At 53.9% G+C, this 17,112-nt stretch overlaps 1 protein-coding gene across 1 annotated transcript in view; it reads left to right on the top strand.

Moving 5' to 3' along the window:
- GTF2IRD1 (GTF2I repeat domain containing 1) overlaps positions 1–17,112 on the top strand; it is a 150,847-nt gene that overhangs the window by 74,978 nt on the left and 58,757 nt on the right. The window contains exons 9-14 of the mRNA XM_032254890.1: positions 6,031–6,214; positions 8,470–8,495; positions 10,116–10,224; positions 12,014–12,051; positions 12,869–12,949; positions 14,066–14,155. Coding sequence (XP_032110781.1) covers positions 6,031–6,214; positions 8,470–8,495; positions 10,116–10,224; positions 12,014–12,051; positions 12,869–12,949; positions 14,066–14,155 — 528 coding nt within the window. The remainder of the gene's footprint in view (positions 1–6,030; positions 6,215–8,469; positions 8,496–10,115; positions 10,225–12,013; positions 12,052–12,868; positions 12,950–14,065; positions 14,156–17,112) is intronic.

The raw sequence follows: 17,112 nt of genomic DNA, 5'->3' as shown, positions 1-17,112 counted from the left end.
AGTGCCCAGCCTGGGCTGGGTAGGCCTGGGTACCCTGATGGTTCCCTCTCTGTGACACACTGGGAACTTTTTTTTTTTTTTTTTTTGAGACAGAGTCTTGCGCTATGCCCAGGTAGGAGTGCGGTAGTCTCGGCTCACTGCAACCTCCACCTCCCAGGTTCAAGCAATTCTCCTGCCCGAGCCTCCTGAGTAGCTGGGATTATAGGTGTGTACCACCACACCCAGCTAATTTTTGTATTTTTAGTAGAGACGGGGCTTCACTATGTTGGTCAGGCTGGTCTCGAACTCCTGACCTCGTGATCTGCCCACCTCAGCCTCCCAAAGTGCTGGGATGACAGGGGTGAGCCACCGTGTCCCGTGACACATTGGGAACTTGATGCCCCCTTGTCTGCCGCTGTCTCCCTGAGGGCCAGGACTGCACCTGACCCCTCTCTTTGTCCCTAGCACCCAAGACAGAGTCAGGGTCAGAGCAGATGACAGCCCACCTCACTCTGGAAAGAAAATGCAAGTGGTAGGTGCAGTGGCTCACGCCTGTCATCCCAGCACTTTGGGAGGCCAAGGCGGGTGAGTCACTTGAGCTCAGGAGTTCAAGACCAGCCTGGCCAACATGGCGAAACTCCGTCTCTACAGAAATTCAGAAATTAACTGGGCATGGCGTGGTGGCAGGCCCCTGTAATCCCAACTACTCGGGAGGCTGAGGCAGGAGAATCACTTGAACCCTGGAGGTGGAGGTTGCAGTGAGCCAATATCGTGCTACTGCACTCCAGCCTGGGCAACAGAGTGAGACTTTCTCTCTCCAAAAAAAAAAAGAGAAAGAGAGGATAATTCCCAGGAAGATACAATCTCAATAGGTCGGGAAGTCAGAAGTCAGTGGGGGCTTCATGGAGGAGGTGCACTGTGATTCAGACCACAGCTGGGGCACCTCTGCATGTGGGCTGGACTTTCCACATTGGGATAGGGTTGAACGAGACTCCAGAGGCCTTAGTGAGGAGCCTGGGGTAGCCAGCTGCCTTTGATGTGGTCACCCTGGCCCGGCCATGCCTCCTTACTCCTCAGTACGGCAAAGGGCTGTCTGCACCTGCCCCTGAGTCTCTCCCCGCCCCGGGCAGGTGTGAGCCAGGTGGGGAGGGGAGCCAAGGAGGAGCCGGCTCTGCCTGCCTTGGGAGGGTTCCGCCCAGGCCAGTGTTCTGGCATGTCCCATGCACTGGACTTTCCAGAATGCCAAGCCTTTTCCAAATGTCAGTTCCTGGGTCATATCCAAGGAGTACTGGGTGTGGAGTGGTCAAGACTTTGTTCCCCATAAGCCAGAGCGCTCTCTGGAGAGCTGTGCGGGGGGGAAGGCAGCTACCCGGGAGTACTGGGGTCCCCATGGTGGTGGGGATGGGATTTGGCAGCCCAAGGCATCCCACCGATCATGGGTAAGGAACTCCTGGTCCTAGCTCTACCAGCCACCAAATCTGGGTGAATTGGGCCAGCGACGGTGCAGGCGGTGTAGAGATGGAAGAAACAGGAAAATAAGAACTGGGGGCCGGGCTCGGTGACTCATGCCTGTAATCCCAGCACTTGGAGGCTGAGGTGGGTGGATCATGAGGTCAGGTATTCGAGACCAGCCTGACCAACATGATGAAACACTGTCTCTACTAAAAATACCAAAAATTAGCCAGGCGTGGTGGTGTGCCTGTAATCCCAGCTACTCGGGAGCCTGAGATAGGAGAATCGCTTGAACCCAGGAGGCAGAGGTTGCAGTGAGCTGAGATTGCGCCACTGTACTCCAGCCTGGTGACAGTGTGAGACTCCATTTCAAACATAATAAGAAGAAGAAGAACTGGGGGAAATGTTAGGCTTCAGGAAGCCTTGAGGACATGTCCTCTGGGAAGATGCTAGGACCAGGTGAGGGACCAAGGATGGTGCAAGGTGGCGCTGCATGAAGCCAGCCCCTTCCCAAGGAGTAACAGCAGGGTTGGGGAGTCGGCCCTCTGTCCGCTGAATCTCCCCGCTGCTGGAAAAACAAGCCCCAGTAAACCAGATGAACCGGACAGAGATGAAATTGCAGCGACTCAAAGGATTGCTCAAGGGCTGGGGCTGGGGCTGGGGTTGCTGCTGGTGTGGGAGGTGGGGGCTTGTGGGAAGAGATGCTTTCCCAGCTGTTGAGATTTCGAGGGTTTAATCTGACAATGAGCTAAGTGTGACTTCTCAGTGGAATCTGGATGCCAAAGCCACCAACGCAGACTGGGGCTGCTGCATCAACAGGAAAACAATGTCAAAGGCACCCAAGGGAGGGCCCAGGCAGGGCTGGAGGGAGGTCCAGCTCTGGGCGGGCACTTGTAGGAACACAGACAAAGCATGTGCAGCACGGCTAGGACGAGGACAGGGAGCAGCCAGGAGATGTGGGAGCCGGCTCGGAGGACAGCATGTCAAGGCCCCGTCCAAGGTCACAGGAGGAGGCAGGAGTGAAGTGGATGGTCAGGCCAGCCTTGGGGGGATGGGTGACCCGTGAAAGTACTTGCTTGCAGCCAGGAGCACTGGCTCATCCTGTAATCTCAGCACTTTGGGAGGCTGAGGCAGGAGGATCACTTGAGCCCAGGAGTTCAAGATCAGCCTGGGCAACATAGCAAGACCCCATCTCTCCAAAAAATAAAAAATAAATAGCTGGGCATAGTAACCCATGCCTGTAGTCCTAGCTATTCAAAAGGCTGAGGCGGGAGGATCACTTTAGCTAGAAGTCGAGGCTGCAGTGAGCTATGATTGCACCACCGCACTTCAACCTGGGCAATAGAGCAACACCCTGTCTCTAAAAAAGAAAGAAAGTAAGTACCAGCTTGTGTCAGGAACATAGTAGGTGCTTTAAAAGTATTTGGTGCTGGGCTGGACGCGGTGGCTCACGCCTGTGATCCCAGCACTTTGGGAGGCCAAGGCCGGCGGATCATCTGAGGTCAGTAGTTCAACACCAGCCTGGCCAACATGGTGAAACCCGGTCTCTACTAAAAACACAAAAAATTAGCTGGGCGTGGTGGCCCATGCCTGTCATCCCAGCTACTTGGGAGGCTGAGGCAGGGAGAATCACTTGAACCTGGTCGGCAGAGGTTGCAGTGAGCCAAGATTATGCCACTGCACGCCAGCCTGGGCAACAGAGCGAGACTCCGTCAGATTTAAAAAAAAAAAAAAAGTATTTGGTGAATGAATGAATGAAAAGGTGGAGCTGGGGTGAAAGTGAATGACTGAAATGGCGTAAGTCAGGAAAAACAGAGCAAGTAACCAGGTCATGAGCCTGGATTCTGTCTGCTTGGCTGTTGGCACAGCTGTCAGCTTCTGGGTGTGTCTTGTTTATGGCGCTGGTGAATGGAGGGCGTGCTGAGCTCCTCCCTGCAAGAAGGGACACACCTGTGCTCACGTGTGCAACCAGTCACCTGCCAAGAGCCAGCCTCAAGCTTGGGCACCTCCTTTAGCCATTTGTATACTGACTATGCAGAAAGCACTTAGTGTGTGCCCAGCCCCATTGAGGTCACAATGGCAAGGCAGGAAACAACGCCTACTCTATTTTAGACAGTCTCACTCTGTTGCCCAGGCTAGAGTGTAGTGGTGCAATCACAGCTCACTGCATCTTTGAACTCCTGGGCTCAAGTGATCCTCCTGCCTCAGCCTGCCAAGTAGCTGGGATTACAGGCATGCTCCACCATGCCCAGCTCATTTTTTCTATTTTTATAGAGATGGCTGCTTATTGTGTCGCCCACGCTGGTCTTGAACTCCTGGGCTCAAGCATTCCCCAACCACCGTGGCCTCCCAAAGTGCTGGGAATACAGGCATAAGCCACCACACCTGGCCAAAGCCCCTGTTCTTATGCAGCTTCCTTTCCAGATAGCGAACACGCATAGAGATGATTGTGGATGTAACGTCAGGTGATGAGCAATGGATGACAGACACAGCAGGGGAGAGAATGAGGGATGGAGGGGCCGCATGAGGCTGCCAAGGTGCTATTTGAGCAAACACCTGAAAGGAGGGAGGGAGGGAAGGAAGGAAAGGAAGGAAGGAAGGAAGGAAGGAAGGAAGGAAGGAAGGAAGGAAGGAAGGAAAGATAGATGGGTGGATGGATAGATGGATAGAACAATGGATAGGATGGATAGACGGATGGATGGATGGATGGATGGATGGATGGACAGATGGATGGCCAGATGAATGGATGGATGGATGGACAGATGGATGGCCAGATGAATGGATGGATGGATGGATGGATGGACGAATGGATGGATGGATGGGCAGATGGATGGATGGATGGTTGGATGGATGGATGGATGGATGGATGGATGGATGGATGGATGGGCATATGGATGGATAGATGGATAGATAGATGGGCAGATGGATGGATGGGTGGACAGATGGATGGATGGATGGATGGATAGATGGATGGGCAGATGGATGGATGGATGGATGGATGGATGGGCAGATGGATGGATGGATGGATGGATGGATGGGCAGATGGATGGATGGATGGGCAGATGGATGGATAGATAGATGGATGGGCAGATGGATGTATGGATGGGCAGATGGATGAATGGATGGATGGATGGATGGACAGACGGACAGGCAGATGAATGGACATATAGATGGACAGATGGATGGATGGACAGACGGATGGATGGGTGGATGGATGGAGGGTGGGTGGGTGGAAGGATGGATGGAAGGAGGGGTGAGTGGGTGGATGGATGGATGGATGGATGGGCAGATGGTTGAATGGGCAGATGGATGGATGGATGGATGGGCCGATGGATGGTCAGATGGATGGATAGATGGGAAGATGGATGAATGGATGGATAGATGGATGGATGGGCGGATGGATGGATGGATGGGCAGATGGACGGATGGATAGATGGATAGACTAATGGATGGATAGGCAGATGGATGGACAGATGGCTAGATGGATGGATGGATAGATGGACGGACGGACGGATGGATGGATGGATGGATGGATGGATGGGCAGATGGATGGACTGACGGATGGATGGATGATTAGATGAATGGACAGATGGATGTTTGTGGATTTCTGGGAGAAAGGGATCTGGGAAGACAGAAGAACAAGTACAAAGGCCTTAAACTGAGTGTATGCCCCTGGCGAGGGTGGGGGAAGCACCAAGGGAGTGGCAGGGGGCTGAGGGGAGCACACAGAGGCATGAGAGGGGGCAGATGATGTCAGAGGTGATGAAGTCACATAGGCAGGACTTTGGCTGTCACCAAATGAGATGGGAGCCACTGGACATTTTTTATTTTATTTTTTTAGAGACAGGGTCTCACTCTGTTGCCCAGCCTGGGGTGCAGTGGCATGATCTTGGCTCACTGCAGCTTTGAACTCCTAGGCTCAAGTGATTCTCCTACCTCAGCCTCCAGAGTAGCAGGGACTACTGGCGTGCACCCCCACGCCTAGCTTTTTATTTTTTACTCTTTGCAGAGATGGCATCTTGCTGTGTTGTCCAGGCTGGTCTTGAACTCCTGGGTTCAAGCCATCTGCCCACCTCAGCTTCCCAGAGTGCTGGAATTACAGGCATGCACCACCGCACCCAGCCCAGCCAATTTCTTAACATAAAAGTGACATGGGCTGAGCATGGTGGCTCACGCTTGTAATCCCAGCGCTTTGGGAGGCCGAGGCGGGTGGATCACAAGATCAGGAGATCGAGACCATCCTGGCTGACATGGTGAAACCCTGTCTCTACTAAAAATACAAAAAATTAGCCAGGCATGGTGGTGGGCACCTGTAGTCCCAGCTACTTGGGAGGCTGAGGCAGGAGAATCGCTGGAACCTGGGAGGTGGAGGTTGCAATGAGCTGGGATCACACCACTGCACTACAGCCTGGGCAGCAGAGGGAGACTCCGTCTCAAAAAAAAAAAGTGACATGATTTGACATTTCTGCAGGATCCCTATGGCCACTACATGGCCAGAGTGGAGTAGGGCTGGTGGGAGTGATGGTGACCGCAGCCCCGGGTCCTGCGCACCCTGCAGCCTGTCTCACACTCAGCCTTGCTGTTTGGTTATCTTTCCAGCGGAAGCCCTAGGCCTGGACCACATGGTCCCCGTGCCCTACCGGAAGATCGCCTGCGACCCGGAGGCTGTGGAGATCGTGGGCATCCCCGACAAGATCCCCTTCAAGCGCCCCTGCACTTACGGAGTCCCCAAGCTGAAGCGGATTCTGGAGGAGAGGCACAGCATCCACTTCATCATTAAGAGGTGCGGGTGGGGCTGGGCACGGTGACTCACGCCTGTAATCCCAGCACTTTGGGAGGCCAGGGCGGGCAGATCGCTTGAGGCCAGGAGTTCGAGACCAGCCTGGCCAACATGGCAAAACCCCGTCTGTACTAACGATACAAAAATCGGCCAGGTGTGGTGGTGCATGCCTGTAACCCAGCTACTTGGTATGCTGAGGCAGGAGAATCTCTTGAACCCGGCAGGCAGAGGCTGCAATGAGCCAAGATCTTGAACCCGGCAGGCAGAGGCTGCAATGAGCCAAGATCACGCCACTGCACTCCAGCCTGGGTGACAGAGGGAGACTCCATCTCAAAAATAAAAAAGAGGCCGGGCGCAGTGGCTCATGCCTATAATCCCAGCACTTTGGGAGGCTGAGGTGGGCAGATCACTAGCTCAGGAGTTCGAGACCAGCCTGGCCAATATGGTGAAACCCCGTCTCTACTAAAAATACCAAAAAAAAAAAAGGGTGCAGCGGGTGGGTGTAGGGGTCTGACCTTCCACTCCAGGCATGGCTTGGGCTTGGGGTTTGGGGGCATCTGCGCTGAGCGGGGACCTGGGGAGGCAATGATGGAGCAGGGGCACAATGAACAGGTTCTCTAACTCAGCAGAGAATCGGACAGGCCTGGGAGAGGATTCTGTTATAGCTCCTTAGCGTAGCTGTGCAGCCTCTTCCTTCTGGGTCTTTTGAGGATTGACTGGAAAATGCAGGCACAGTGTCTGGCCTGATCAGGCACCTGGTAATTTATTTTTTGAGTAGAGATGGGATCTTGCTATGTGGCCCAGGCCTGCATAGCCTGAGTGGCAGAGCAAGGCCCTGTTTCTTAAAGAAAAAAAAAAGGAAAAGGGACATTGATGCCCCCCACCCAGGGGGTTTCCTAACATAACGTGAAAAACTGACACATAGCACATGTTTAATAAGCATGAGGTGTTTTTCCTTGACCTCATTTCTCTCATGAATAAAAACATCATCAAGGGCCTCAGTGTACTTACAGACATTTCCTAGCTGGGTGTCCTTGGGCGAGTTACTTAACCACTCTGTGCCTCATTTACATAAAACAGGCCTGAAACCAGCTCGGGCAACATGGTGAGACCCCGTCTCTGCAAAAAAAATTTAAAAAGTTAACCAGGCGTGGTGGCAGGTGCCTATAGTCCCCAGCTACTTGGAGGCTGAGACGGGAGGATCACTTGAGCACCAGAGTTTGAGGCTGTAGTGAGCTATGATCGTGCCACTGCACTCCAGCCTGGGTGACAGAGTGACACCCCATCTCAAAAAATAAAAAATAGGCTAGATGAGGTGGCCTGGATTATGCCTGTAATCCCATAATTTTGGAAGGTCGAGGTGAGTGGATCACCTGAGGTCAGGAGATCGAGACCAGCCTGGCCAAAATGGTGAAACTCCGTGTCTACTAAAAATACAAAAATTGGCCTGGCATGGTGGTACACGCATCCATTGCCAGCTACTTGGGAGGGTGAGGCAGGAGGATCACCTGAGCCTGGGATGTCAAGAATGCAGTGAGCCGTGATCATGCCACTGCACTCCAACCTGGGTGACAGAGACAGACCATGTCTCAAAAAAAAAAAAAAAAAAAAAAAAAGTCCAGTATCTAGACCGGGTGTAGTGGCTCACGCCTGCAATTCCAGCACTTTGGGACGCCAAGGTGGGGAAATCCCTTGAAGCCAGGAGTTCTAGACCAGGCTGGGCAACAAAGCAAGACCCTATCTCCACAAAAACATTAAAAATAATGAGGCCAGGCGCACGCAGTGGCTCACACCTATAATCCCTGCACTTCGGGAGGCAGAGATGGGTGGATTACTTGAAGTCAGGAGTTTGAGACCAGCCTGGCCAACATGGTGAAACCCCGTCTCAACTAAAAATACAAAAATTAGCAGGGCGTGCTGGCGGGCACCTATAATCCCAGCTACTTGGAAGGCTGAGACAGGAAAATCGCTTAAACCCAGGAGGCGGAGGTTGCAGTGAGCCGAGATCGCACCACTGCACTCCAGCCTGGGCAACAAAGTGAGACTCTCTCTCCAGAAATAGAAATAAATGGTTTGGGAGGTTCTGAGACTTCGGACATGCCCTCTCCTGCCTGCCTGTGTCTCGGGTGCCCAGGTCTGTGGCTGTGCCTGTGTCACTCAGTGACTTCCACCGAAGGGGACCTGGAGTCATCTCCCCGAGCCCTGGGAGAGCCCTCTAGCCTACACCGTTCTCACGCCCGTCTCCTCTCTCTCCCCAGGATGTTTGATGAGCGAATTTTCACAGGTATGTGGGGACCATCTAGCCCATTCTGAAATTTGCAGTTGATTCTCCAACCACCCTGAGCTTGGTCCTCCCGAGCCCTTCCCCTCAGGGATGGAGGGAGGCTGGACTGTGGCTTCTGTGTCCTGGGACAGAAATGGGTCCCGGGCTCCTAGGTGCTCACAGACTGTCAGGACAGCCCCTCGAAGCTTCGAGTGCCCTGGACAGAGAGTACTAAAGCTGGATACTACCCTGTGCCAGCTTAGTGAACCTGAGCCTGTGCCAGGCTCTCTTCGAAGCTGCCAGCATATTTTATTTTAATAGAATTCCAACAATCCTATGAAGGTAGCTCCATTTCTATCCTCACGTGCAGATAGAGGAACCAGATAGGGACCCAGGTGGGCACGGGTCCCTGGCTGCAGGCCCAGCCGTGCGACTCCAGAGCACATGCAGTGGCCCGCGGGCCAGCACACCTGTCCCAGGAGGAAGATGCGGGCTCTGGCCGGGCGCGGTGGCTCACGCCTGTAATCCCAGCACTTTGGGAGGCCGAGGCAGGTGGATCACAAGGTCAAGAGATCGAGACCATCCTGGTCAACGTGGTGAAACACCGTCTCTACTAAAACACAAAAGATCAGCTGGGCATGATGTGGGCGCCTGTAGTCCCAGCTTCTTGGGAGGCTGAGGCAGGAGAATCGCTTGAACCCAGGAAACACAGGTTGCAGTGAGCTGAGATCACACCACTGCACTCCAGCCTGGCGACAGAGCAAGACTCCGTCTCAAAAAAAAGGGAGGTACAGTCTCTTCCCGGGCAGCAAAGCATTGCAGATCTTTTTGTATCTGGCACCCCAGTTCTGGTCCTCCCTCCCACTGGCTATGTGACTTTGGGAAAAGTCTTCTGGGCTTCAGTTTCCACATCTGTGAAATGGGGATGATAAGAACACCTTCCAGCCGGGTGCGCTGGCTCACGCCTGTAATCCCAGCACTTTGGGTGGCCGAGGAGGGCGAATCACCTGAGACCAACCTGACCAACATGGAGAAACCCCTGTCTCTACTAAAAATACAAAAATTGGCCGGGCGTGGTGGCGCACACCTGTAATCCCAGCTACTCAGGAGGCTGAGGCAGGAGAACTGCTTGAGCCCAGGAGGCGGAGGTTGCGGTGAGCCGAGATCGCGCCACTGCGCTCCAGCCTGGGCGACAAAGTGAAAGTCTGTCCCAAAAGACAAAACAAAACAAAAAAGAGCACCTTCCTCTGGGCTCCTGGCACAACGAAATAATGAGATGAGGGCCTGGTCCCATGATGCAGCCTTGGGGAAGCCCCAGGCCTTTTCTGAGGGCTCAGCCCCCGCAGTGTGTCGGAGCGCAGGCGAACCGTCTCTGGTTGCTGCCTCCCCTTCCCCCTGCCCTTCTCTCAAATCTCTGGCCCCCTCTGGCAGTAGGGCTGCTGTTCCTCCTTCTGGGGGCAGCGTCTCCCCAGGACCCGTTCCTGGCTGTTGGCTGGACGTGGAGCTCACAAGGAAGGGCAGAGGCAAGGCCCTACCCCTGGGATTCCCCCAGGAGCTTCACGTGGAGACCTTCACCCAGCGGTCCTGCAGCAAAAGGAGGCCAGAGGGCCTTCACCCTGACCTCCCTGACTCTCCCCACAGGGAACAAGTTTACCAAAGACACCACGAAGCTGGAGCCAGCCAGCCCACCGGAGGACACCTCTGCAGAGGTCTCTAGGGCCAGCATCCATGACATGGCCGGGAGTGCTCGGTGAGACCCCGACCCCGGAGGCCCACGGCCAGCCCTGCTCTGGGCTGAGGGAGCATTACCTGCAAGGGGGGACCAGAGACCCAGGGCGGCTCCCACCACACCACCAGGCCTTGAAGGTGCAAAGGGAGGGCTAGAGGAAACAGAGATTTCACCTACTTCCTCTGCCTAGAAAACTGTCACCTAGAGAACTCTTCCGCCCCCAAGATCTAGGCAGATGTCACCTCCCTCAGAAGCCTCTAAATGCCCGCACTAGGCCGGGTGCGGTGGCTCACGCCTGTACCCTTAGCACTTTGAGAAGCCGAGGTGGGTGACTCTCTTGAGGCCAGGAGTTTGAGACCAGCCTGGGCAACATGGTGAAACCCCGTCTCTAGTAAAAACACAAAATTAGCTGGATGTGGTGGTGTGCACCTATAATCTCAGCTACTCGAGAGGCTGAGGCAAGAGAATGGCTTGAACCTGGGAGGGAGAGGTTGCAGAGGGCTGACATTGCGCCGCTGCACTCCAGCCTGGATGACAGAGCAAGACCCTGTCTCAAAATAAATACATGCCCACACTAGGCCAGGCTTGGTGGCTCACTCCTATAATTCTAGCACTTTGGGAGGCTGAGGTGGGTGGATCTCTTGAGCCCAGGAGTTTGACACCAGCCTGGGCAACATAGTGAGACTCTTGTCTCTACAAAAAATAAAAAGGAAGCTGGATGTAATGGCTGGTACCTGTGGTCCCAGCTACTTGGGACGCTGAGGTGGGAAGATCGCTTGAGCCTGGGAGGTCAAGGCTGCAGTGAGCTGTGATCGCACTGCTGCACTCCAGCCTGGGCAGCAGAGTAAGACCTTGTCTCAAAAAGACATACATGAGGCCGGGTGTGATGGCTCATACCTGTAATCCCAGCACTTTGGGAGGCTGAGGCAGGCAGATCACCTGAGGTCAGAAGTTCGAAACCAGCCTGGCCAACGTGGCAAAACCTGTCTCTACTAAAAATACAAAACAAATTAGCCGAGCATGGTGGCAGGTGCCTGTAGTCCCAGCTACTTGGGAGGTTGAGGCAGGAGAATTGCTTGAACCCGGGAAGCAGAGGTTGCAGTGAGACAAGATTGTGCCACTGCACTCCAGCCTGAGCAACAGAGCAAGACTTCGTCTCAAAAAAAAAATACATGTATGCATATCCCATACACGTGTATACCTACATGCACACATACATCCTAACATCAGGTCCGATGCCTGTCCCGAGTGCCCACCAGACCCTGCCCCAGCGCTCAGCTTGGCAGCTACCCACCAGCACCCCTCAACCACGTTCTGACCTCTTAGAGGCAGGGGTGGGCTGTTTATTTCAGAATCCCCATGTCATGCCAGGCCTCTCCCTGCGGTTCTCTGGGAGGGAGGGAGGGAATTAACCAAATCTTCTGTCCCAGGGTCCTGGCTACCTTTGCTCCCCAGGCCCCACCCCAGATTCTTAACCCTTTCCAGGCCCTGCAGGTCTTAATCCCCCACAAGCAGTGATCAAACCCCCACTGTGCCAAGCTCAGGAGCCCCAGAGCTCCCAGATGGCTCACCCCAGAAGAGTGAGCGGATGCCTGGCTCGGGTACCCCTGGAGATGGTGGTCCCCAGAGACAGGGCACAAGGGATCTCTCTCCCTGGTGGGGGTAGGGAGCACCGTCCTGGGGGCCAGGGGGTGATGGGGGAGGGCCGCGGTGGGCCCCCGACTGCCTGGAGGGGCAAGGCTGGGCAGGCTGACAGGTGTCATTTCCTGGACTTGGCTGACAGGTGTCATTTCCTGGCTTCCCTTCACAGGTCAGACAAGGGCAGCATGTCTGAAGACTGCGGGCCAGGTGAGAAGAACAGGGCATGCCATGGGTGTCATGGGCCAGGAGGGCCACCACCAGCCCTACCTGGCAGCCTTAGGGAGGAGCTCAACTCAGCTCATGAGCCTGGAGTGCTAATGAACCCCCTCTGCCCGCCTGCACCCCCCCCAGGCTTGCAGCACCAAGGTGCAAGGCATGCTGGGAGCTCCTGCTGGGGTCAGGGGCATGGAGACCTGGGTGCTGGCATCACCACTGCCTCCTGTCGATGCACAGACCCAGGCTCCAGGCTCCTGGACCAGCAGCCTCGCCTCTGGGGAGCGTCAGTCACCGGGTCTGTAAATTGGAGCCCCTGGCCGGGCGCAGTGGCTCACACCTGTAATCCCAGCGCTTTGGGAGGCCGGGGCAGGCAGATCACCTGAGGTCGGTAGTTCGAGACCAGCCTGACCAATACACAGAAACCCCGTCTCTACTAAAAATACAAAAATTAACCTGTCGTGGTGGCGTGTGCCTGTAGTCCCAGCTACTTCGGAGGCTGAGGCAGGAGAATCGCTTGAACCCAGGAGGCACAGGTTGCAGTGAGCTGAGATCCTGCCATTGCACTCCAGCTTGGGTAACAGGAGTGAAACACCATCTCAAATACATAAATAAATAAGAGCCCCTAAGCCTAGCCCGAGGGCTCCCCTGACCTCCAGTTCTGGTCTGGGCAGGAGCCGGGGGCTGACATGACTTGTCCTAGGTAGAACCTCACTGACAAGTTACAGACGCCAGAATGTTCTGGAAAGACTCCCTCTGCCCAGCCAGGCTCATGCCAGACTTGACCGGATCCTTCCTTTCCTCTTTACAGGAACCTCTGGGGAGCTGGGCGGGCTAAGGCCGATCAAAATTGAGCCAGAGGATCTGGACATCATTCAGGTCACCGTCCCAGGTAAGGGACGGGCGTCTGACCAGCCCCTGCAGGGATCAGGGCCATACCATTGGCCTCCCGAGGGTCTGCCCTGGCGAAGAAGAGGCCTCCAGGCCGCTGTTTCTCTCCGTGGATTCTGAGAGTCTTTGGGGTATTGTGAATGCTTTCTCTGGCCACATCTGCCCGTGTTGCGAATCCGTGCTCTCAGCTCTCACCTTCCAGAAGGTCCCCTCAAACTTCACCTTCCTGGCTCGGCTTCCCTGGGATTTGTGAGGCTGGGCCTGAGAGGTTCTGAGTTTCGCCCTACCCTCTGCCCTACCTTCCACGTCTTCAGAGGAGAGGGTAGATTTGGGCGCCGGAGCCTCAGCGTGGGGTGACTGTTAGAAGCCAAGAGGGTGCCGGGCACAGGGGCTCATGCTTGTAACTCCGGCATTTTGGGTGGCTGACACAGGAGGACTGCTTGAGGCCAGGAGTTCAAGACCAGCCTGGGCAACATAGCAAGACCCCATCTCTACTAAAAATATAAAAAATTAGCCAGATGTGGTGGTGTGTGCCTGTAGGTGTTGCTACTCAGGAGGCTGAGGGAGGAGGATCACTTGAGCCCAGGAGTTGGAGGCTGCAGTGAGCTGTGATCGCACCACTGCACTCCAGCCTGGCCAACACAGTGAGACCCTATCTCAAAAAAAAAAAAAAAGGCTGGGCATGGTGTCTCATACCTGTAATCCCAGCACTTTGGGATGCCAAGATGGGTGGATCACCTGAGGTCAGGAGTTCAAGACCAGCCTGGCCAACATGGTGAAACCCCGTCTCTACTAAAAATACAAAAATTAGCCAGGCGTAGTGGCTCACACCTGCAGTTCCAGGCGTAGTGGTGGACACCTGTAATCCCAGCTACTGGGGAGGCTGAGGCAGGAGAATCACTTGAACCAGGGAGGCAGAGGTTGCAGTGAACTGAGATGGCAGCACTGCACTCCAGCCTGGGCGACAGAGTGAGACTCTGTCTCAAACAAAAAAAAAAAACAGAGAGAAAGAAAGGACCCTTGTGTGTGGGCAGAGTGGGCTGGGTGGTCCCTGAGGGACAGTGACAGGAGTGTGGCAGGTGGAGGACACCCATGTCATTTGGAGTTTTGTCTTCAGACCCCTCGCCCACCTCTGAGGAAATGACAGCCTCGATGCCTGGGCAGCTGCCGTCCGAGGATTCTGGTTATGGGATGGAGATGCTGGCAGGTAAGAAATGGACCTGGGCTACTGGTGCCTGGGACTATCTCCCCAGGGAGCAAAGGGAACGGGGTGGCCACGCAGGCCCCAGGCTTTCCTGGGTCTCGACTGCCTCTAGTAGAGGAAACCCAATATGTGCCTGACCCCACTCTGAGGCTGGGTTCCTTTTGGAAACCTCAAGTGGGCTTTATTTATTTATTTATTTGAGATGGAGTTTCATTCTTGTCACCCAGGCAGGAGCGCAGTGGCGCGATCTCGGCTCACTGCAACCTCCGCCTCCTAGGTTTAAGTGATTCTCCTGCCTCAGCCTCCCAAGTAGCTGGGATTATAGGCATCCACCACCACACCTGGCTCATTTTGTATTTTTAGTAGAGATGGGGTTTCATCATGTCGGTCAGGCTGGTCTCGAGCTCCTGACCTCAGGTGATCCGCCTGCCTCGGCCTCCCAAAGTGCTGGGATTACAGGCGTGAGCCACCACACCGGCCGTAGGCTCCATTTATAACAAGAACCAGCATCCTTCCCAGGAACCACCTATTGGGATTAATTTGTCCATTTATCTAAAAACTATTTATTGAGCATCTATTGTGTACCAGGTCCCGTGTAAGGGCTGGAGACAAAGCAGTGAACCAAGAAGAAGTCCCCACCTCCTGGGGTGCACATCCTCATGGGAAGAGATAGATGAATAGTAAGCAAATAAGTAAAATAGGCAGGGTAAGGTGGCTCACACCTGTAATCCCAGCACTTTGGGAGGCTGAGGCAGGCAAATCACTTGAGGTTAGGAGTTCAAAACCAGCCTAGCCAGCATGATGAAACCTCATCTCCACTAAAAATACAAAAATTAGCTGGGCATGGTGGCACATGCCTGTAGTCCCAGCTGTTCAGGAGGCTGTGGCAGGAGATGACTTAAACCAGTAGGCAGAGGTTGCAGTGAGCCAAGATGGTGCCACTGCACTCCAGCCTGGGCGACAGAGCGAAACTCCATCTCAAAATAAATAAATAGATAGATAGATAGATAAGGATGAGACAGGCACGGTGGGACATACATGTAGTTCCATCTACTCAGGAGGCCGAGGCAGGCAGATTGCCTGAGGTCAGGAGTTCAAGATCAGCCTGGCCAACCTGGTGAAACCCCGTCTCTGTTAAAAAAAAAAAAACAGCAGAAAAATTAGCTGGACGTGGTGGCAGGTAACTTTAGTCCCAGCTACCGGGAACGCTGAGGCAGGAAAATCACTTGAACCTGGGAGGCGGAGTTTGCAGCCGAGATGGGGCCGCTGCACTCCAGCCTGGGCAACAGAGTGAAACTCTATCTCAAAAACAAACAAACAAAAATAGGCAATAAGGGAAGATGCTTAGGATGTAGCAGTGAGCAAAAGAAGAAAACGTGATTGAGCTCTGCTTACCACTGAGTTGTAAACATAATCACTGGGGAAAACAAGGGTAGAGCAAACAGTAGCAGCGTTAGGCAAAATGATTTGCGTTTTTTCTTTTTTTTTTTTTTTTTTTAGACAGAGTCTCACTCTGGTCGTCCAGGCTGGAGTGCTGTGCTACGATCTGGGCTCGCTGTAACCTCTGCCTCCCGGGTTCAAGTGATTCTCCTGTCTCAGCCTCCCGAGTAGCTGGGATTACAGGCACACACCATCATGCCCAGCTAATTTTTGTATTTTTAATAGAGACGGGGTTTCACCATGTTGGCCAGGCTGGTCTTGAACGCCTGACCTTGTGATCTGCCTACCTCGGCCTCCCAAAGTGCTGGGATTACAGGCATGAGCCACCATGCCCAGCCTTCATTTTTTTGTTTGTTTGTTTTTTCCTAAATCAGTTGTGATGCACTTTTAATATTTTGGTAATGAAGACAAAAATATGACTTGTCCAGCACACACTCGGCATGACCAGACTTGACAGCAGTCTGTGGCGTAGCTATCCAGAGAGTTTGGTTGACGCCAAGCTCAGGCTGAGATGACAGCATGGCGTGGCGGCTAAGGAATGGGCACAGCGCCCGGCTGAGTTCCCAGCGGCGTTAGAAAACACCATGGAAGCCTCAGCGCAGCACTCACAGCCAGAGGCACCACGGCGGGTGGCACTGCAGGGGCTGGGGGCCTTGATGAGCACAGCACCATTGCTGTTTGTTTGACAGAGCAGGACATAGGCTCAGCAAGGCTCATTCACCTCCCCAAGGTCACACAGCCTTGGGCTGGAACACGTGTTTGCTGATTTCCCATGCAGGGCTTCTTCCCAGGCACCCCAGGCAAACCTGAGGGATTAAGACAATTCTGGCCGGGTGTGGTGGCTCACGCCTGCAATCCCAACACTTCGGGAGGCCGAGGCAGAAGAATCCTTTGAACCGGGAGGCAGAGGTTGAGGTGAACTGAGATCATGAGATTGCACTCTAGCCTGGGCGACAGGAGTGAAACTCCATCTCAAAAAAAGAAACAGTTAAATGGTATAGAACTGTGTAACACATTGAGCAGGTGCAGTGGCTCATGTCTATAATCCTAGCACTTTGGGAGGCTGAGATGGGAGGATTGCCTGAGCCCAAGAGGTTGAGGCTGCAATGAGCTGTGGTTGCACCACTGTACTCCAGCCTGGGCAACAGAGCAAGACAGTGTCTCAAAAACAAAACAAACAGCCGGGCGCGGTGGCTCACGCCTGTAATCTCAGCACTTTGGGAGGCCGAGGCGGGTGGATCACCTGAGGTCAGGAGTTCAAGATCAGCGTGGCCAACATGGTGAAACCCCGTCTTTTAAAAAAAAAGTTAAAAAAAGAAAAAGAAAGAAAAACAAAACAAACAAACAAACAAAGCATGTAACACGTGAAGGAGGAAGCTCCCGGCACGCCTTCCTCAGGTAACCACTATGTTCCTAATATCTACCCTTTGTATTTTTTCTCCATGTGCTAACTCATGTGATGACGATTTTGAACAAATTGTCCTGTCTTCTCACCTGGATTTTTTTTTTTTTTTTTTTTT

Source organism: Sapajus apella, unplaced genomic scaffold (genome assembly GCF_009761245.1).
Source record: "Sapajus apella isolate SASKATOON/1434 unplaced genomic scaffold, GSC_monkey_1.0 scaffold88, whole genome shotgun sequence".
NCBI classification, from domain to species: domain Eukaryota; kingdom Metazoa; phylum Chordata; class Mammalia; order Primates; family Cebidae; genus Sapajus; species Sapajus apella.
This window is presented reverse-complemented; position numbering and strand designations above follow the sequence as displayed.